Here is a 21,755-nt window from a genome sequence, read left to right on the forward strand (position 1 = left end):
GAGTATGTGTGAATCGGTCAAGTGGGGTGTTTTCAAATTGACTTGCAACAATTGTTACTCTCACTGACAGCTATAGCGACTGGATCGTCAACATTGATTTACTTACTAACAGTTGCTTTACGTCTAACTTCAAATTCGATGTGACAGATATTGTGGCATTCATTCTGGGAGAACGAAATGTTTATTTTACAGCGATTCCGGTTCACTTTCCTCACGATAATTAACTAATCATTGCACTTTATTCCTGCAGTAAGGTTCATCCGCAGACAAGTGGAGTCCAACAGTGCGTGCACTGCACCTGGGGGGGAAAGCTTTACAACATTTCTTCCTGCCCTTCCCGCAAGCAAATACAGCTGCAGTATCTCGAGTTCAGAGAACGCCTTGCCTTGTCTGTCAGCCAGCGGGAAACCACTTGGTCTGGTTCGACAAGCTGCTCTGTTCAAAGGTAGGTCCGGGCGTAGGGTGTTTAACTTGAGAGTGATGACTCATTTGCATTCCTCGCCTTTATAGTACGTTTAAGGAACAGGATAAAGCCCATTTTGATCACACTCCAGTTTTTTTTTCCCGAAACACAGATCTTTTGTGTGATCCTGTGTTTCTTTCTGGGTCTGGACATGTCTGCCGACTGCCCCAAGGCCCCTCCTAGCTCTCTGCCCGGGACCCACATGAACTGTGAGATAGCGGTGCTCCCCCTGGAGCTGCTGCTCAGCTTACAGCGATCACACTTCCATGTCGTGGGGAATAACATTCAGGTCATCCAGCGACCAGCAGCTGGTTATAATGTGATCTCCAATGGCCATGTCAAGGCGGAGCGGCAGTGGAACCTGATCAATTGCCTGCAGAGGTAAGAGACTCCAGCGAGTGTAAACAGGGCGAGTCCAACTCACCTGCTGTCGGAATGCAGGGACCAAACCTAGAACACCCCATCTTTTATCTAATATTATGTTTCTGTCTTTGATAGCTGCCTGAATCGTGGAGCCTTTATTTAATCATTTCTGTGAACACTTCCAACTCTACCTCGATGTGGAGGAGCCGATGTTGGATTGGGGTGGACAAAGTTTTTTTTTAAAAATCACACAATACCTGATTATAGTCCAACAGGTTTATTTGGGAGTGTCAAGTGTTGTGTGATTTTTAACTCGATCTCAGCAGTGACAATTTGATCAAATTCTTGAACCCATTAATTTTCTGCACGGATGTGAGATTGTGACCAACTGAGCCGAGCTGAGAGTGTGACTTTAAGAGTTGCCCCAATATATGCCATTGCGCTGATAATCAACAACACTGGTGGTTTGATTTTGCTGTGAACTTACAGAAAATTTCATTGATTACTCTTCATAAGAATTCAGTCTATCAGGCTAGTTTCTTCAAGTGGATATTAAAATCTGTAACATTCCTCTATTTGCTCAACGCTGTAAGGTGCATAACAACAACTGCTAATTCCAAGTAGAGAAACCTCAGCTGTCAGCAATGAGACAGACAGCTGAAGGTGAGATCACAACGGAACACAGAAACTGAAGTGCCAGGAATATGACTGCCTTCTGGTGCTCCCTATTTGTTCTTGTCAAAAGCTTAACCCCAATCCTATCATCCATAGGCAGGCACACAGTTTACAGTCTAAAACATATATTTGTACAGTCAAATTTTCATTGGACATGATATAATAATGGTTATATTACTGGATTAGTCAACCAGCTTTTATTCCTGATGAAGGGCTTTTGCCCGAAACGTCGATTTCGCTGCTCGTTGGATGCTGCCTGAGCTGTTGTGCTCTTCCAGCACCACTGATCCAGAATCTGGTTTCCAGCATCTGTAGTCATTGTTTTTACCTAGTAAACCAGAGGCCTGGACTAGTGATTCAGTAACGTGAGTTCAAGATCTGCTATTGTAGGTGGAAAAACCTAAATTTTATCAATTTCTAAAAAACCTGCAACTAAACGCCAGTGTCATTAATGGTTACCATACAACTACTGGATTACTGTACAAACCCAATTTGTTCACTAATATACTTTATCCTTATCAGCTACCCTTATCTGGTCTAAATTTACTGAAAACAATTGACTCTTAACTGCTTCTGTAATAGTGAAGTGAGCCACTGAGTTATAGTCAGATAGTTGGCTCAGCACCACCACTACCTTGCTGTTTTTTGGGAAACCAGCTGTAGCCAATAATTGCTGACTGTGCCTTTGCTGTTACACATTGAGGGTGGCACAGTGGTTAGTACTGCTGCCTCACAGTTGCCAGGGACCCAGGTTCAATCCCAGCCTCAGGTGACTGTGTGGAGTTTGCACGTTCTCCCTGTGTCTGCGTGGTTTCCTCCCACAATCCAAAGATGTGCTGGTCGGGTGAATTGGCCATACTAAATTGCATGTAGTGTTAGGTGTATTAACTGGAGGGAAATGGTTCTGGGTGGGTTACTCTTCAGAGGGTCAGTGTGGACTTGTTGGGCTGAAGGGTCTGTTTCTACACTGTAAGGAATCTAATCCAATTGTATGAATGAGTAAAATAAAAATAAAGACAACAGGGTTAGTATGACTTGGGCTACATGGTCATTAAAAGCGAATGTTTTATAGCGAAACCCATACCTCTTTTAGTCTAAAACAGAACATTATCAATGGAGTAACATTCCTCTATTACCTTTTTACTGATTTATGAACATCAGAATTCCTTATAGTTTTCCATTCACATGCTCTAATTCTCATCAATAATTGGAAAACACCACACTGTTAAATCATATTATTGGGATGACACTATAAAGTTAATTTATTTCTAACTTACATTTACTCAGCTAAACAAGTTTACACTGATACTTCCAACTATTGTAAGGTCAAAGTAAAAACTATTCACATTGCTCCAAAACCCATCAGATCTCTGTACCTGAATAATTTGATGCTTTTTCGCTTGGAGTACATTTTCTCTCAGCTCCAGTGTGTTCCATCAGAGTACTATAGGTTGGAATCTCATACCGTCTCTATTGGTGCTTTTGAAGGGGGTTTAATAGGGAGAGAGAGTTGTGGGTGGCGACTGACTACCTTTCTGCCTCTACCCCACTTAGAGTGGAAAGTTCTGTGGTCAGCATTCCTGCCCCATTGCCCTTAAGTGGACAAGTAATGACCACTTAAGGATCCCACCTCACCACTCTTGATTTCACATTGATGAGGCCAGGTATGTCACTGTGTAGCTTGCATGACAATCAAATCTGTGTTCTGTATTCCTCTTCTTTTCACTTGTGTGGATCTTTGAGGTGAACTCTGTGCACAGTAACCACTTGTGAAATCAGAAGGTAATGCTGGGAATATAATCTGCGTGGTGATTGGCATGCATGGATCATAGCTTAGAGTGAGCTGTGTGGAGGCTAGGTGGAGATTGAAATAGACCATCCATTCAGCAGCAATTATGATGGAACTGACCATTCTTGTATATGTTCAGCCTTGTCTTTTGCACTGATGCACTCCACTTTATCATCATCATGAAAATTTGTGGAGCTTTCTCCTCCTGCTAGTTGTTTAATTGTCCACCATTATTCACAACTGCATGTGGCAGGACTTACAGTGCTTAGGTCTGATCTGTTGTGTGGGGTCACTTATCCCTATTTAATGTTTCTGGAGGGTGGCTGTAGATATGGGTGCAAGAGGATAATAGTTTGAAGGCAAAGATGAGCGTGGCTGCTCTGAGACAATGAGTGGAATTGCAAGGTGTGTTGTTCTGAGGACTGCCACACAGGAGAATACTGGGAAAGTCACACTGTGAGGCTTGGCACTCAATGGAGCTATGCCACTCACTTTCCTTGCCTGATATGGTACTGGATTCATTTGAAACACAACCTCCACCTTGGAGAAACAATTGTTCTGCTGCTGGCTTCCTCAGTAACCTCCATTCTCACCTCCTTGGTTGGGGAGGCTGCCCTCTTCCTTCCATTGAATCAGGTCTTTTCTCATCCCTGAAAACTGTGCACTGTTCCAGAATCAGGGAAATCTAATGCCTGGCTTATTTTAGAATCATTGAATCTCTACAGTGCAGAAAGAGACCATTGGCCCATCACGTCTGCACCAACCCTCCAAAGAACACCCTGCCCAGACCCCTATCCTTTCCCCATATTTACCATGGCCAATCCACCTAATCTGCACATCTTTGATGTTTGGTGGAAACTGAAGCACCCAGCGGAAATCCACACAGACAAGGGGAAAACATGTGAACACATAGACAGTCACCCATGGCTGGAATCGAACCTGGATCACGAGCACTGTCAGGAACAGTGCTAACCATGGAGCCACCATGCCATCCCCTACTGCAATCTGTCTTCTTGAACCCTCCTCCCTGTTTTCACCACCCTCATCTCCAACAGCCAGTAAACAAATGCACATGATTTCTTTGTCACCATCTGATCAGCTGCATTGTTCACTTGTCTCTTCTTTCTGAACTTACTGAGTTATCTCTTTTGAGGTTGGTACCTGATCAAGCTTGATTCCTTTTTAGTTTCTTTCCTATTGCTCCTTATGCCTTCTCTGAACCCAAGTTGTCCTTAAGGCTCAATTTCAGTTGACTTCAGTACTGACCACCGAACACCTCATGACAGCTGATATTATTTAAGTCATGATTTGGAGATGCCGGTGTTGGACTGAGGTGGACAAAGTTAAAAATCACACAAAACCAGGTTATAGTCCAACAGATTTAATTGGAAGCACACTAGCTTTTGGAGCGAGTGATATTATTGAAGGTTCTCTGTCCTCAGATTCTGTGACTCCCTCCTTCAAATTTGCCTTCTTGAGCCTTCTTGTCAAAATAAAGAACTCTTGATTCCTCCATCCTTGAAAATGACCACTGCAAACTCTCTATTTACATGTTCATTTTCCACTTCGAATTCATGAACAGCTTTCCAAGACTGTTTGAATTCCTCTCAAGTTTGGGGATGAATAGAAAGTTCATCCAATTAACTCCTGGGAAAACTGAAATCATTATCTTCAGTCCCTGCCAAAACCTGCAGTTCCTCATCATCTTATCCTGACCTATCTAGATTAGATTCCTTACAGTGTGGAGACAGGCCCTTCAGCCCAACAAGTCCACACTGACCCGCCAAAGAGCAACCCCCCCACCCCCCCACCCCCCCGACTAATGCACCTAACACTATGGGCAATTTAGCATGGCCAATTCACCAGACCTCTACATCTTTGGACTGTGGGAGGAAACTGGAGCACCTGGAGAAGACCCATGCAGACATGGGGAGAATGTGCAAACTCTACACAGATAGTCACCCAAGGCTGGAATTGAATCTGGGACCCTGGTGCTGTGAGGCACCTCTTGATTATACTCTCCCTGGCAGTCATCTGAGGCAGAACCAGACAGTTTGCAGCCTTGGTGTCATGTTTGACTGAATTAAGCATTCAACCACTTATCTGCACCATCAAATTAAAACCGCCTATTTTAACTTCTATAGCATTGCCATGATAGTGTCACTTCTATAACATTGCCTGTCTCCGATCAAGGCAAAATAGTGCAGATGCTGAAAATCTGAAACAAAGAGTGAGAATGCTGGAGAAACTCAGCTGGTCTGGCAGCATCTGTGGAGAGAGAAAGAGTTATGTTTTGAGTCTGGTATGACTCTTCTTCAGAACTGCATGCCTTCATCTGTGCCTCATCATTTCTGCTGCTATAACATTACTGATGCCTCTTCTATCTCTAAACCAATGTAGCAGCCAGCGACTGCTCAAGTGAAATAAGCAGAAAGGCCAAAAATAAAAACAGGCACAGCAACTGAAATAAATAGGGCATCAAAAATTGGCCAAAAAGCAAAGTATGCTGGGAATGCCTAAGCCACGACATTAAAGTATAAAATTAAACTATATCCCCCAGTCCCAAATAAATACATCCACGCAACAAAATAAGAGAATATAGTTCTGAAGAGATTTTCTTCTAGGCAAAAAGAGAATTAAAAAAACCTCCTGTGGGATAAAGGTCTGAACTCAACTTATAAAATGAGATGATTTCTCATTGTTCCCCAAGTTTCCTGTTGGTGAGATCAAAATACTGATCATTGTAGAGTGATGGAACATTTTCCGATCAGACTTCAGTTCAAGTAGAAAATTAGCTAGATTTACTCCTTTCAATAAAAGTAATAGTTGAGCATTCAGGGTTTATGAGGTAGTTAGAGATACTAATATCTGAAATTTTCTCAGATTCCCAGAAATACTTCACTGCATGAGAGATCTATGGAGTTTCTCAAAATGGAGAACTGTGACCACTGGTGTTACACATGGATCCGTGCTTGGGCCATGTTTTTTGCGATAGACGCAAATGATCTGGAGGAAGGTATATGTAGTCTGGTTAGCAAGTTTGCAGATGACACTAAGATTGATGGAGCAGCAGATAGTGAGGGGACTGCCAGAGAATGCAGCAGAATATAGATAGATTGGAGAGATGGGTAGAGAAACAGCAGATGGAATTCAATCCGGGCAAATGCAAGGTGATGCATTTGAAAGATCCAATTCAAGAGTGAACTATATGGTAAATGAAAAACTCTGGGGAAAATTGATGTGCAGAAAGATCTGGATGTTCAGATCCATTATACCTGAAGGTGGCAACGCAGGTTGATAGAGTGGTCAGGAAGGCATACGGCATGCTTTCCTTCATCGGACGGAGTATTGAGTACAAGAGTTGGCAGATCTTGTTGTATAGGTTTTAGTTTGGCCACATTTGGAATACTGCGAACAGTTCTGGTTGCCACATTACGAAAAGGATGTGGATGCTTTGGAGAGGATGCAGAGGAGGCTCATCAGATGTTGCCTGATACGGAGAGCACGAGCTATGAAGAGAGGTTGAGTAGATTAGGATTATTTTCATTAGAAAGACAGAGGTTGAGGGGGGACCTGATTGAGGTCTACAAAATCATGAAAGATATAGATGGGGTGGATAGCAAGAAGCTTTTTCCCAGAGTGGGGGACTCAATTACTAAGGGTCACGAGTTCAAGGTGAGAGGGGAAAAGTTTAAGGGAGATATGTGTGGAAAGTTCTTTACACAGAGGTGGCGGGTGCTTGGAACGCGTTACCAGAAAAGGTGGTAGAGGCAGACATAATAGTGTCACTTAAGATGTATATAGACAGAAACATGAGTGGACAGGGAGCAGAGGGATACAGATCCTTAGAAAATAGGTGACACGTTTAGATAGAGGATCTGGATCGGCACAGGTTCAGAGGGCTGAAGGGCCTGTTTCTGTGCTGTAATTTTCTTTGTTCTTTGCTCATTTTGCCCTGCTTACTTTTTCAAGTAAAAAGTGAGGTCTGCAGATGCTGGAGATCAGAGCTGAAAATGTGTTGCTGGTTAAAGCACAGCAGGTCAGGCAGCATCTAAGGAACAGGAAATTCGACGTTTCGGGCCAGAGCCCTTCATCAAGAACAAGAATCTTGCCTGTGTATACGTTGGAGGTCATTGTTTGTTCTATTGTCGCACCTTGGTGTCTTGGAAAAAACAGAAACTAACTTCAGAACAATGTTGCTAGGCAATCCTCAACACACAGGCCTATCTCTCTTCAAAGATTTTCTTGTCTCTTTTTGAAAATCTCTTGACTTTGCAGAAATCGCCAGATAAATCTCAGCTCACATGCCAACTGTTGAACCATTTCAATACATCACATATCCCTTCAAAACCTTCACGAATCCTATAAGTCTGGAATGTCAAAACAGCTACATTTTCAGGTTTCTCGTGATCCTTAAATATGTATTCCCAACAACTTGTTGCTAATTTTGATTTACTGTTTTTACTTCCAGGAAAATTACTTTTACATCTCGCAAGGAATATAGAAGCTTTCAAGAGGCAATATTAAGCAAGCCAATGGTCTTTTTTACTAGTATAAAGCCCGCTAAAGGTTCTACAAAAGGTGTGTTTTGTTACAGCTATATTTTTTATTAATATTTTCTGTGTTTATTGTTGCCTTGGTGTGCGGTACAATTGGGGCTTTTAGAGGGAGGAGAAAACTACACAGGCATAATGTTGTAAATGTATTAATTATCAATGAGCATTACATAGGTATTGCATCCTGGCTGATTTCTGTACTGAGGTGCTATGCTGTAAATGAGTGTGATCAAATTCAGACTCAGTTTGAGTGCACTTCTATCACTAAGGACTGAATTATCCATTTTCCAAGTGAGGAATGTGAGCCTATATTTGGAATGAGCATGTTTTGAAAATAGTGTTCCCAAATGACCATCATTTTTGTCATTTATATAAAAGATTTTGACATGAATATAGGAGACACAGTTGGAAGGTTTACAGATGACACCAAAGTAAGAGATGTAGTGGGCAATGAAGAAGGTTATCTTAGAGTATAACGGACCCTTGATCAGATAGGCCAGTAGGCTCAGCTTCACCCCGAGGCTCTTGAGGCTGAGAGAACACCCTGGAATCACTATCAGGTTAGAAGTCCACGCTGAGGCCATGCCAGGTCACTGATACACCACCACACCAGGCTGCTGAGAGACTGTCACACCAGACTGACATGTTCTCAAGCCGAGCTGAGAAATTGCCATACGGGGTCCGCACTGAGGCCAAGAGTCATTGGCACTGATGCCGGGAGTTCAAGACATCAGGTAGGGGAGTGCTGCCAAACAAAGAGACCCCAGGTTGCAGGTGCATAGTTACTTGAAAGTGGAGTTGCAGGTAGACAGTGTGGTTTAGAAGGCATTTTGGCAGGCTTGCCTCCATTGGTCAGAAGATTAGGTAAAGAAGTTGGGACTCCATGTTGAGTCTGTACAGGACATTGGTGAGGCCACTTTTAAAATACTGCATACAATTCTGGTCACTCTTCTATAGGAAAGATGTTGCTAAACTTGAGAAGGTGCAGAAAAGATTTACAAGGATGATGCTGGAACTGGAGGTGTTGAGTTATAGGGAGAGGCTGAATAGGCTGGGTTTCTTCTCCCTGAAGCATCAGAGTCTGAGGGGTTACCTTATAGAGGGACATGGATAGGGTGAATAACCAATATCTTTTCCCCAGAGTGGTACAGTCCAAATATTGAGGGCATAGGTTTAAAGTGAGAGGGGAAAGATTTATAAGAAACCTGAGGGACAACTTTTTTACACAGAGAGTGGTGCATGTATAGAATGAGCTGATAGAGAAAATGGTGGAAGCTGGTACATTTACAGCATTTACAAGGCATTTGTATGAGTATATGACTGGGAAAGGTTTAGAGAGATATGTGCCAAATGCTGCTAGATGGTAGGTCAGATTGGGATAGCTGCTTGGCATGGACAAGTTGGGCTGAAGAGCCTGTTTCCGTGCTGTATGACCCTATGAATGGTATGTCAGTCTGCTGATACCTCTGAACATTGTGCAATTATTAAATCATGGGTGGGGTGTGGGTATTCAGGAAATCGACATATCTGAAATTAATTGCCTGTTAATTGCTGAGCTTGTTTATCATTTGGAGAGGGACAGGATTAAAGCCTCACTGGTAAGAATGAGTAAAGAAAATGGACTGATGTGTGCTCGTTGGGAGTGCAGCGAGGTGCAATTATTGATTGTTGTTGCTGACTTGAAGTCTCAAAAATAAAGGGATAGTCAAATTGAGGTACTCATATATGGCACAAAGTTGCCATTGCTTGAACAGAACAGATGAAGTGCCTGGCAAGTGAATGATTGAACTATGAGACTGCTGGCCCTCTGCTATCCAGCCTACTCCATTTATCCAGGCAGTGGCAAACCCAGTCACTCTGCCAGCTGGCACATCCTGGGGCTAATTCCTACCTGCTAGCAGTATCTGGTGCCCCATTAATTGTGTGCCAACTTCACCTCCATCAAATTAGGAGCTCTTATATATCAAATTGGATTGAATACCATGTGTGAGCAGACTAAAGACTCTCCTTTTGATCCTGAAAAGGGTCTAACCTACCTCTGATCACCTGTGAAAGATATGATTTCTGTGCAATAAGGCACAGATATCTGTTTCGTGCAGCTACTAACTGGGACTTTCTGCCGAAATAATGAATGAGTAATGTGGTGAATGAATTTCAGTGCAGGTATGATGCTAGGTATCTTTGCTGTATATTCCAAAGTAGAACAGATCGTTGCTAACAGGCAAAGTGTTGATCATGCCGAAGCAACCTGCGCTTGCAAAATACTAAACAAGGTGTCTCACTTCAAGTATCAGTCTGTGATTGGAAAACTTTGGCTAAATGATCAAGAGTGTGCTAAGAATTATACTGACAACTAGTTTAAGATTGTCAGTCAGGCTCACAGTGCACATACTAGAAGCTACATGGGTTAATAGACAGTGCCCTATACTTCGCAGACACTGTGCTGTTTAAACTCAACAAAGTAGACAATAGCTATTCTCTGGTCCACTGCTCAGTGGCAATGACTTGATCACTCAGAGAGGATCTGTTCGGCACAAATTTTATAAAATTTTTGTAGTTAACTGTCAAACTGCATTCTTTGTGGAAATGGCTCTACCAATCAGAAACCACTTGACAGTTGATCAGCATACCCTTCTCATTTAGTATATAATGTTGCTCCCATTTACATTAGTATTTTCATGAATTACCACAATGAGTGCAAGATGAAAATCTTGCACAACATGTGTGCTTTTTTAAACAATACTCAAAATAGCAATAGCAACAATCTTATGACACAGGGCTGCTTTCTGACCCTAAATTAAAAATCTAGCTTTCAGAGTCTCAGCTTGTATCTACCAATCCCTCAGTTCTAAATGGGAGACAAACTGGCATTTCTCTCGGCAACTTTCCCGAGTCTAACAATGCTGAAATAAGGTTGGATTGCGTTCTACACAAGCATAGCTTCCAATCTGAGATCGATTCAAAGGTTTGATCTCTGTTGATGAGTTGATCAATTCTGTTGGACTCTGTTGTCCGAAAATAGCATTCATTGTTTACCTTCCTTTATACTTTTGCAGAAACAGCTTATGCCATCATTGTGAACACTTGTCACCCCAAAATGAGACAAGAGATTCAGGATAGTATGAACGATGTCACTGCATCAGAAATAGAGACAAACTACATCCTTCAGGTAATTTCTACTCTGATGGAAATGTACTAATCCTACATTTTCAGGCATCCCAAAATACCTCAGCCAGGTGGGGTGAGTGCTCAACCCAGTCAAGGGCAGGGTGCTGCCTTTGGTTAAGGAGATTCCAAGGGCCATTGGTTACAAACGCAGTATGTACACAGTCCAGGGATTTGGCCACAGTCAGCCAGTTGCATAGGGCAGTCATAGACAGATCCATTACGGACTGGAGAGTGGTCAGGGTCAGGCCTAAAGGGCATGCACCACCAGTCAGGGAAATCTCAAAGAGTCAGCCGGGGAATTGCAAAGACAGAGGTCATTGATCTGCTTACCCAAGTTGGTTCTGAAGAGAATACAGCCCTGGGGGCCCATGCATTGCCAAATCAAGATTGTGCAAAGGGCTCCTTGCCACAGGGGTTTGGCACTCCCAGTCAAACCTGGGAGTGCAAAGCAGAGGCATGTGTAGAGATGGGATCAAGAATGGTGATGATTTGGGGAGGGGAGTCAGGGTAGAAGGGGGTTACCCAGAACAGCATTGAAGGTTTCGGGGCAAAGGGGCACTTGTCAATGACCACTGTTCGTGATCTCCACATGGAGAGCATAGAGGACCATGGTGGACATCAGTGAGGTGTAGGATCGGGGTCATGAGGCAAGGAGGAACATTGGAGGTAAAGTTCAATGTAATGGGTCTCATATGAGGGGGATGGGTGGAAATGGGCTTTTGGGGTGGTGTGAGGTGAAAGAGAACATGAGGGCTGTTGAGGGTGGGGCTGGGGGCAGCAGGAACCCAATGCTAATGGTGTCCATGGAGAGCTGTGTTCCCTGTCATCATTTGAAGTTCACTAGACACTATTCAAACTAGAAAATGACTGAGACAATGCCCAGAGTGAGCGGTGTCAGTATTAGTTCGTTGGATGAAAAGGTGGGATCCACATTTGTTGGGTGCTGAGCCATTTAAGGGGCAAATGCATGATGTGTGCACTTGCAAACTCCAACAACATTTGATTTGAAATCATTGAATCACCCTTTTGAAATGCACAGAGAATGAAGGTATTCAATGTTCAAATGCTGGTAAAAGACAACTTGCACATTGTCATTAGTGCTTGCAAATAGAATCTTGGCACCTTAATTATGCTCAAGTTGATGACAATGATTTTTAAAAAAAAGTGAATAGGTCTTGATCATCATGCCAGCACTTACAGGCGTAGAGAGTCAAAAAGTCATACTACATGAAAACAGACCTTTTCGTCCAACCAGTCCATGACAAACATAATCCCAAATCAAACTAGTCCCACCTGCCTGCTCCTGGCCCATATCCCTTCAAACCTTTCCTATTCATGTACCTAGGAGAAAGTGAGGACTGCAGATGCTGGAGATCAGAGCTGAAAATGTGTTGCTGGAAAAGCGCAGCAGGTCAGGCAGCATCCAAGGAGCAGGAGAGTCGACGTTTCGGGCATGAGCCCTGAAGAAGGGCTCATGCCCGAAACGCTAAACTCTCCTGCTCCTTGGATGCTGCCTGACCTGCTGCGCTTTTCCAGCAACACATTTTCAGCTCTATTCATGTACCTATCCAAATGTCTTTTAAACATTGTAATTATACCTGTATCCACCACTTCCTCAGGAAGTTCATTCTACGCGTGAGCCACACACTGTGTAAAATTTTGCCTGTCATACCCTTTTTTATATCTCTACCCTCTCACCTTAAAAATCTGTCCCCTAGTCTTGAACTCGCCCATCCTAGGGAAAAGACAACTATCATTAACCCTATCTATACCCCTCATTATTTTATAAACTTCTATAAGGTTGCCTCTCGACCTCCTATGCTCCTGTGAAAGAAGTCCCAGCATATCAGGCCTTTCTTTAAAACTCAAACCTTCCATACTGAGCAACATCCTAGTAAATCTCTTCTGAACACTCTCCAGTTGATAACATCCTTCCTGGAACTAGATGACCAGAACTGAACACAGTATTCCAGAAGGGACCTCAGACAAAAAAACTTTGATGTTTTAAAAAACAGCTCAGATTACAGAAGAGGAGATTCAGGAGGTCTTAAAGAAGATAAAGATTCTTCATCATCCAAACCTTTGACACTATGGTAGTCCCAGTCAATGTTTGGAAAATTGAAATCCCCCATTATTACAATCCTATTATGCTTTCATCTATCTGAGATGTCGTTATATACTTATTTCCCTCTTACTATTGAGTGGGTCGATAGTGCAATCCCATCAATGTGATCTTTCCTTTCTTTTTTTAAATCTCTACCCCTATAATTTCACTGGACACTATATCAGAAATATCTTCCCTCGTTACAACAACAATGTATTCCTTAGTCAAAAATGTCAACTCCATCCACACCTCCCACACCTCCTTTCTTGCTTCCTTTTGTATCTTTCCTATAGCATCTAAAACCAAGAACATTGAGCTGCCAGTCTTGTCTATCTCTCAGCCAAGTTTCTGTAAAAGCTATGATGTCCCAATCTCTATGTTCTTAAACATGCTCTGAGTTCATCTGCATTACCTGTAAGATGCCTTGCATTGAAATAAATGCAATTTAGTTCTTCAGAGTTATACCTTCTCTGACTGTCTTTTGTCTTTCTTTTCTCGTTGACGTGCTCTCCTCATATTCAGAACCTTCCCCATCAATCCTTCTATTTAAACTGTTACTTAGAATTCTTCCACACGACCTCTCTTTCAGTACAAAGGCTCCCTTAATGAAATTAGCAAATCCCCCACTAAGATATTGATAGTTTGTATTGTGGGAGTGAACTGCAGCCTTTAATTGTTTTGTGTATATTCACTTTTGTGGGCTGTAAATGAAAGTTCAATTTTTGAATTGTCTGATTGCTAGCCTGTGTATGATGTTCCTCTACTGAACAATAACAAGATGCAGCTCTATAGTGGGCATTATGGACAGAGTACTGGTGACCTAGAGAGTCTGGTCTCATGGGATGTGGTTAACAACAGGTAAACTGCGTGGCCTGGTGGCCAAATGGCAACTAGGATGAGAGAATGGGGTTGTACGTGCAAGGGAGAGTCAGTCATGCTAGCTGTGTGCCATAAGCAGTGTGGCTTTGTGGCTAATATTACATTTAAATTTAAATATTGCATTTAAAAAGAATAGAGAGGGGGGGGAAAAAGAGGAGGGGGTGTAGCACTACTAATCCGAGAGGGTATCACAGCTACAGAAGCTTCCATTGTCGAGGAATATCTGCCTACCGAGTCAGTATGAGTGGAAATTAGGAACAGCAAGGAAGCAGTCACCTCGTTAGGGGTTTACTACAGGCCACCCCAATAGCAGCAGGGAGATTGAAGAAAGCATAGGTTGACAAATTTTGGAAAAGTGTGGATGTATAGGGTTGTTGTAATGGGTGACTTTAACTTTCCCAATATTGATTGGAACCTCCTTCGAGCAGAAGATTTGAATGGAGCTGTTTTCGTAAGGTGTGTTCAGGAGGGTTTCCTAACTCAGTACGTTGACAGGCCGATGAGGGGAGAGGCCATTCTAGACTTGGTTCTCAGAAACGAGCCGGGGCAGGTATCAGATCTTGTGGTGGGAGAGCATTTTGGTGATAGTGACCGCAACTGCCTCACATTCTACATAGCTATGGAGAAGGAGAGGATTAGGCCAAATGGGAGGATATTTAACTGGGGAAGAGGAAACTATGATGCAATTAGACTTGAGTTAGGAAGCATGGACTGGGAGCAATTGTTCCATGGTAAAGGCACTATAGACATGTGGAGACTGTTTAAGGAACAGTTGTTGCGAGTGATGAATAAATATGTCCCTCTGAGACAGGCAAGAAGGGGTAATATAAAGGAACCTTGGATGACGAGGGCGGTGGAGCTTCTCATTAAAAGGAAAAAGGTAGTTTACATAAGGCGGTCAAGGGAAGCTACGGTCAAACTCAGCTCTAGAGGATTACAGGCAGGTGAGAAAGGAGCTCAAAAATGGTCTGAGGAGAGCCAGGAGGGAGCACGAGAAAGGCTTGGCAGAACGGACTAGGAAGAACACAATGGCATTTTACACTTATGTGAGGAATAAGAGAATGGTCAAAGAAAGAGTAGGGCTGATCAGGGAACTTGTGTGTGGAGTCTGAGGACATAGGGGAAGCCCTAAATGAGTTTTTTGCTTCTATCTTTATGAAAGAAACGAACTTTGTAGTGAATGAAACCTTTGAAGAGCAGGTGTGGATGCTGGAATGGATAGAGATAGAGGAAGCTGATGTGCTGAAAATTTTGTCAAACATTAAGATTGACAAGTCGCCAGGCCCGGACCAGATTTGTCCTCGGCTGCTTTGGAAAACGAGAAATGCAATTGCTTCGCCACTTGCGAAGATCTTTGCATCCTCGCTCTCCACTGGAGTCGTACCTGAGGACTGGAGAGAGGCAAATGTAATTCCTCTCTTCAAGAAAAGAAATAGGGAAAACCCCGCAATTACAGACCAGTAAGTCTCACGTCTGTCGTCTGCGAGGTGTTAGAAAGGATTCTGAGGGATCGGATTTATGACCATCTGGAAGAGCATGGCTTGATTAAATGCAGTCAACACAGCTTTGTGAGGGGTAGGTCATGCCTCACAAACCTTATCGAGTTCTTTGAGGATGTGACTAGAAACGCTGATGAGGGTTGAGCTGTGGATGTGATGTATGTGGACTTCAGCAAGGCAGTTGATAAGGTTCCCCATGGTAGGCTCATTCAGAAGGTCAGGAGGAATGGGATAGAGGGGAGCTTAGCTGTTTGGATACAGAATTGGCTGGCCAACAGAAGACAGCGAGTAGTAGGAGAAGGAAAATATTCTGCCTGGAAGTCAGTGGTGAGTGGTGTTCCACAGGGCTCTGTCCTTGGGCCTCTACTGTTTGTAATTTTTATTAATGACTTGGATGAGGGGATTGAAGAATGGGTCAGCAAGTTTGCAGACGACATAAAGGTTGGAGGTGTCGTTGACAGTATAGAGGGCTGTTGTAGGCTGCAGCGGGACATTGACAGGATGCAGAGATGGGCTGAGAGGTGGCAGATGGAGTTCAACCTGGATAAATGCGAGGTGATGCATTTTGGAAGGTCAAATTTGAAAGCTGAGTACAGGATTAAGGATAGGATTCTTGGCAGTGTGGAGGAACTTAAAATGGCCACCCAAGTGAACAGGGTTGTTAAGAAAGCATATGGTGTTTTGGCTTTCATTAACTGGGGGATTGAGTTTAAGAGTCGTGAGATTTTGTTGCAGCTCTATAAAACCTTGGTTAGACCACACTTGGAATACTGTGTCCAGTTCTGGTCGCCCTATTGTAGGAAAGATGTGAATGCTTTGGAGAGGGTTCAGAGGAGGTTTTCCAGGATGCTGCCTGGACTGGAGGGCTTATCTTATGAAGAGAGGTCGACTGAGGTTGGACTTTTTTCATTGGAGAAATTGAGGTATAATTCATTGGGACCTAATTGAGGTATACAAGATAATGAGAGGCGTAGATAGAGTCGACAGCCAGAGACTATTTCCCAGGGCAGAAGTGGCTAACACGAGGGATCATAGTTTTAAGCCGGTTGGAGGAAAGTAAAGAGGGGATGTCAGAGGTGGGTTCTTTACACAGAGAGTTGTGAGAGCATGGAATGCGTTGCCAGCAGCCGTTGTGGAAGCAAGGTCATTGGGGACATTTAAGAGACAGCTGGACATGCATATGGTCACAGAAATTTGAGGGTGTATACATGAGGATCAACATCGTGGGCTGAAGGGCCTGTTCTGTGCTATACTGTTCTACGTTCTATGTTCTATGTTCTATACTGTCACTTTGTCAGTGAGGGACAATGCCAACTTGCTGACACATGTCCGGGAGCCCTGTGGGTCTGGTGCCAATAATTCCAGCCTTTCATGAGATATACCAATGGTGGCAAGTCGTTCTGGAACAGCAAGAGATAGGATAGGGTGACATGGCTACACAGAGACCGAGTAGATATGGTGAGTAAGCTATGGTGAGAAATCTTGCAAGATCTTAAGGAGAGTAACCCTTTGTGAAACCTGACAAAACCGACACTTGCCCAAAAAAACCCAAATGACTCAGCCCTATAGCACCACGTTTTACAACTTAATACCTTCAATACTTGTTAATACTTGTGGTTTTCTTTGTATTGTTAGTTCACCATGCAAAAACCAGTCCAGTCATTCTTTAGTGTGAAAGAGGGATATAAAATGCATGGTCTCGATTTGGATTTCACATGTGAGTTGAAATGTGATTCATTCGAGTGTACTTCAAAGATCAAGGAACTGGACGGAAAGATTCTAGACTTGTCTTGCGTAACAGAAGATGAGAAATGCAAAGTGAAAAGCTTTCTGGACAGGATGAGTGAGCCTAATGTTCAAATCGACACTGTATCTGAGCAGAGTCCTGGTGCAGTTTCCTCACTTTGTGCAGGTATGTACGTGTTTGTTTAATGTTCGCTTTATCAGTGATAAAGCAGATCTTTACCCGCAGTATTTTGGTAGCTGAATAAAGTGCTTATTATTATTGAATCACCCTTTATTCAAAAAACTGAAATTTCCTGCTATGCCCACTCTGAACTCTTCTCGTCCATGAGACCCACTTCCTGTCCCTCCAGTCCTATTTCCCCAAAGCTGCCACAGTGCCAAATGGCTCACAAATGACTTCCAGTGAACCTGTGATATCCTTCTCAACCTCCCAAAGTCTCACCTTTGTTATTCAGCTGGGTGAGACTACATTGTCTATTTTTTCTATCGCGACATGGTCAGAAAACCGTTTGTAATGTTGCCTGCTCTTAGACTTTTACCTTTAGTGTTCCTCAAAGTCTCCTTAGTCTCCTCATGTTACTTGTCTATCATTGTCCCTCAGAGGGCCACATCACCTGAAAACAGATCATTAGGTTGAACACAGGCTGATAGCATTCAGCTCTATCTCATGGTCACTTCTCTCAACTCTTGCATTCTTTCCAAACGATTGGACATGTTTACCTGGCACCTGGCACTGGGTGAACAGAAATTCCCTCTAATTAAATATTGAGAAGACTGAATCTGTAAATTTCACTCCCCACTCCTAAACTCTGGTTCCTCTCCATAATTCTATTCCTCTTGCAACAACTGTCTAAGGCTGAACCAGACATATTTGACCCTAAGGTGAGCTTCCAACCTTATATTCATAGATCTGTACACATTAAAAAGTTCCAGTGACATGGAGGATGTGCAAGAAAATGACAATGAAGTAGAAGATGGATCATGACCTCATTGGATGCTGGAAAGGGCTTGAAGGGCTGAATGATCTACTCCTGCTTTTATTTTCATGTGACAACTAAATTCACCTATTTTCAGTTCTGCATCATCACCGAAGTTTTCCCCTTGCCCAGCCAGTCTACTGCTGAAACCCCGATTCATACCTCTGTAACTTTTTTTATTCCAATGTTCTTCTGGCTCATTTCAAATACACTACCCATAATAAACTCGAGGTCATCCAAAACCCTGTTCACCAGACCTTAACTCGCAATAAGTCCTACTCCACTATCGCCCCTGTACACACTGATCTAAAATCAAACTATCACACAGTCAAGTATCATCTTGATCTATCTCCTTTTGTGGTTTAGTGTCTTATTTTGTTTTAAAATGCTCCCCGAAGTATCTTGTGATATTATGTTACGCTTAAGGTGCTATATAAATTTAAGTACTTCCTGTGATTGGGTTTTGAAGTCCAAACCAACGCTTCTGAGAGAACCCAAGGCTTTCAATAAAAACAAATGAAAAGCCACAAGCTGTAAGTCACAGGATAAGTATTATCATGTATTTTATAAAATATATGTTTAAAAAAATCAAATCCTTATTTAGTACACTGGAACTTACACATGTTGGAGGCAGAAGAAGAGGGCAGATGTCTGAAAGCCAGAAATGACTTTGAATGAATTGTGATCGGATCTTGTTTTTTATTGGCTGACCTCTGTTTGAAGATGATGTCAACTCTGGTGTGAGTTAATGCAGTGGGTCTTCATGTGATGGAGTCGACTGATTTTTAATCAGATCTTTGGACTCGGGGGGGCACAGCCTCCCACAAAGTAGCTAACATTCAAATATTTTAAAGTAGTAAATATCCAAAATAGAGTAATATTTTCTTTTAAAAACAGGTTCATCTGAAAAAGAAGTGCTTAGTTCGTCTCGAGGGCAATCATATGCCAAGAGGACATCCGTAAAGGAAAAGTCTTCAGCACAGTTTCCTGCCGTGAATGAAAAATCATATCTGCTGCAATTTACACAAAACTTGCCCAGATATATAGAATGAAGCTTTTAAAAAATGAAATCAAATTCCAAGTGCTTTAACTCAAATGTGCCTTATTAATTTACAACATTTAAAAGGCATCTGGATGGGTACAAGAGTAAGAAAGATTTAGAGGGATATGGGCCAGATGCTGGCAAATGGGAGTAGATTAATTTAGGATTTCTGGTCGGCATGGACGAATTGGACTGAAGAGTCTGTCTCTGTGCTGTACGACTCTATGACTCTAATCACCTTGAATGAGTCTGAATTTGGGAACAATGTATGAGAAGGATCTTTTTAAACTATCTGGTAGTTGGATTAGCCTGGGTTATTTTTCTCATATCTCCTGTAAATATTTTTTTGTTGAAGCTTGAGGAACTTATACCTTTCTTAATTCATGAACTGTTATCTGTAGTAATAACTCATCTTTCATTAACAACTACAATTATTATCATGGGAAGACAAGTGTGTTACCACCATGATTTCAGTTCTGTTGTCTGGGCAGTAACATGGTAGTACAGATCAACCTTACTCTATGGGACTTAATTCAATTTCAGTTCCATGGATTATGTGAGGGATGAATGTTACAGTAGGTGAACAATTTGTTCCGTCAGATTATCACAAGATGACAAAAATAAAAGAAAAAGCCAGTTTTCATTTTGTATTTAAAAAAAACTTGTTTCTTTTTGTATAACTGACAATATGGTAATGATGGGATTGGTCAAGGGGCAATAAGGCGTTTTACAGGTTCCAGTTCTGTGCTTCTTAGAAGCTATATTCATTTAACTAACCAAACATCACCGTATGAAGGAGAAGGAACGAAACTCCAAATATTGCATTCCAGCCACAACCTCAAACATTCACTCCTTTTATTAGATTAGATTAGATTACATACAGCCTGGAAACAGGCCCTTTGGCCGAACAAGTCCACACCGACCCACCGAAGCGCAACCCACCCATACCCCTACATTTGCCCCTTACCTAACACTACGGGCAAATTAGCATGGCCAATTCACCTGACCTGTACATCTTTCGACTGTGGGAGGAAACCAGAGCACCCGGAGTAAACCCACGCAAACTACACTATATATAGTGGCAAAAGTAGATACCATTTACACTGCACTACAGTAACTCACCAAAGTAACCTTCCAAACCTGTAATCTTTACCTCCTAGAAGGACAAGAGCAGCAGATGCATGGGAACTGTGTTGATCCCTGGCTTATGATAATGGTGGAGTGATAGTTTTGCTGGACTATTCCTGATGGTGTACAGAACCTCATTGATGCCCAATGTTTATTTGCTAGCTCCGTTTGAAATCTATCCCATCTATCCCATAGTATCACATAACATAATGGCACATATCCTCAATGTAAAACTAGAACTTCAGCTCAACAAGGACTTTTTCAGATACTATCATGGGTGGATGCATCTGTGGAAGGCAGTTTAGTGAGGGATGTAGTCCAATATAGTTTTCCCTCTTGTTACTTTTATGTCCCATACCCTGTCTACCAGCTGTGTCCTTTATGACTCAGCTAGCTCTGTCAGTGGTGGTGCTGCCAAGCTGCTGGTGAGAGACATTGAAGTCGCACACCTAGAATAATTCTGTTCCCTTACCACTCTCAGTGATTCCTTCAACTGGTGTTCAACATGGAGGGGTAGAGACAAACACACAAAATTGGAGCCAAAGTAATCATTCACCCTCTTGAGCCTGTTTCACCATTCAAAAGATCATGGCTCATCTGATGCTGTTTTGAATTCAATGGTCTGATCCACCCTCAATAAGCTTTGACTCCCCTGTCAAGCAAGAACCTATCAATCTCTGTCATAAAAATCTTCAATGACTCTCATCTGCTGTATTTGAGGCATCGAGTTTTGATGTCTTACAGTTCTTGGATGAGTTCTCCTCATCTCTGGCCTGGAAGTGTGATCAATTTTAAAACAATGCCTCCTTGGTTCAGGACTCATCCATGAGAAGAAACATCCTTTCCCGTCTACATTATCATTCAGGATCTTATACAGTGCAATTAAGTCATCCTAACTCTTCTAAACTTCAGCAGAGACAACATGTCCATCTTTCCTTATAAGCCAACCCACTCACTCCAGGTGTCAATCCAGTAAATCCCTCTGAACCGCCTTGATGTATTTACATCCATCCTTAACTAAGGAGACCAAAACTATGTACCAGCTTTGAGATGTGATCTTACCTATGCCTTGTGTAACTAATGCATAAGATTCTTTTTTGTACAATTTCTCTTGTAATAAAGGATATCATCCCATTAGCTTTCTTGATTATATGCTGTATCTACTTACTAATTTGTGACTCATATACCAGAATATCTGGATATCTCTGCAGTTATTTTCCATTTAAGAAATTTTTTTTAAAAAATGCTGTCATATTATACACCATTTGCCAGATTCTTGTCCACTCACTTAACCTATCTATATTTACCTGCTTAAAACTTCCACACATATGCTATCCTACCTATCTTGATATTGTCTGTGCATTTT

General features: G+C 42.3%; 1 protein-coding gene across 1 annotated transcript; it reads left to right on the forward strand.

Annotated features, from left to right (window-relative positions):
• The first annotated feature begins 460 nt into the window (after positions 1–460).
• On the forward strand, positions 461–21,526 carry LOC132816808 (mesenteric estrogen-dependent adipogenesis protein-like). The gene is made up of 5 exons (XM_060826771.1): positions 461–844; positions 7,762–7,871; positions 10,903–11,015; positions 17,132–17,408; positions 19,117–21,526. The coding sequence occupies exons 1-5, from the start codon at positions 615–617 to the stop codon at positions 19,269–19,271; spliced, it is 885 nt and encodes a 294-aa protein (XP_060682754.1). The 5' UTR covers positions 461–614; the 3' UTR covers positions 19,272–21,526.
• The last annotated feature ends 229 nt before the right edge of the window (positions 21,527–21,755 follow it).

The sequence above is a fragment of the Hemiscyllium ocellatum genome, chromosome 6 (genome assembly GCF_020745735.1).
Source record: "Hemiscyllium ocellatum isolate sHemOce1 chromosome 6, sHemOce1.pat.X.cur, whole genome shotgun sequence".
Lineage (NCBI taxonomy): Eukaryota > Metazoa > Chordata > Chondrichthyes > Orectolobiformes > Hemiscylliidae > Hemiscyllium > Hemiscyllium ocellatum.

Coding starts and splice junctions, on each gene's coding strand:
- LOC132816808 (XM_060826771.1), top strand. CDS start 615: ATGTCTGCCGACTGCCCCAAGGCCCCTCCTAGCTCTCTGCCCGGGACC. Junction 845..7,761: donor CTGATCAATTGCCTGCAGAG/GTAAGAGACTCC, acceptor TTTTACTTCCAG/GAAAATTACTTTTACATCTC. Junction 7,872..10,902: donor CGCTAAAGGTTCTACAAAAG/GTGTGTTTTGTT, acceptor ATACTTTTGCAG/AAACAGCTTATGCCATCATT.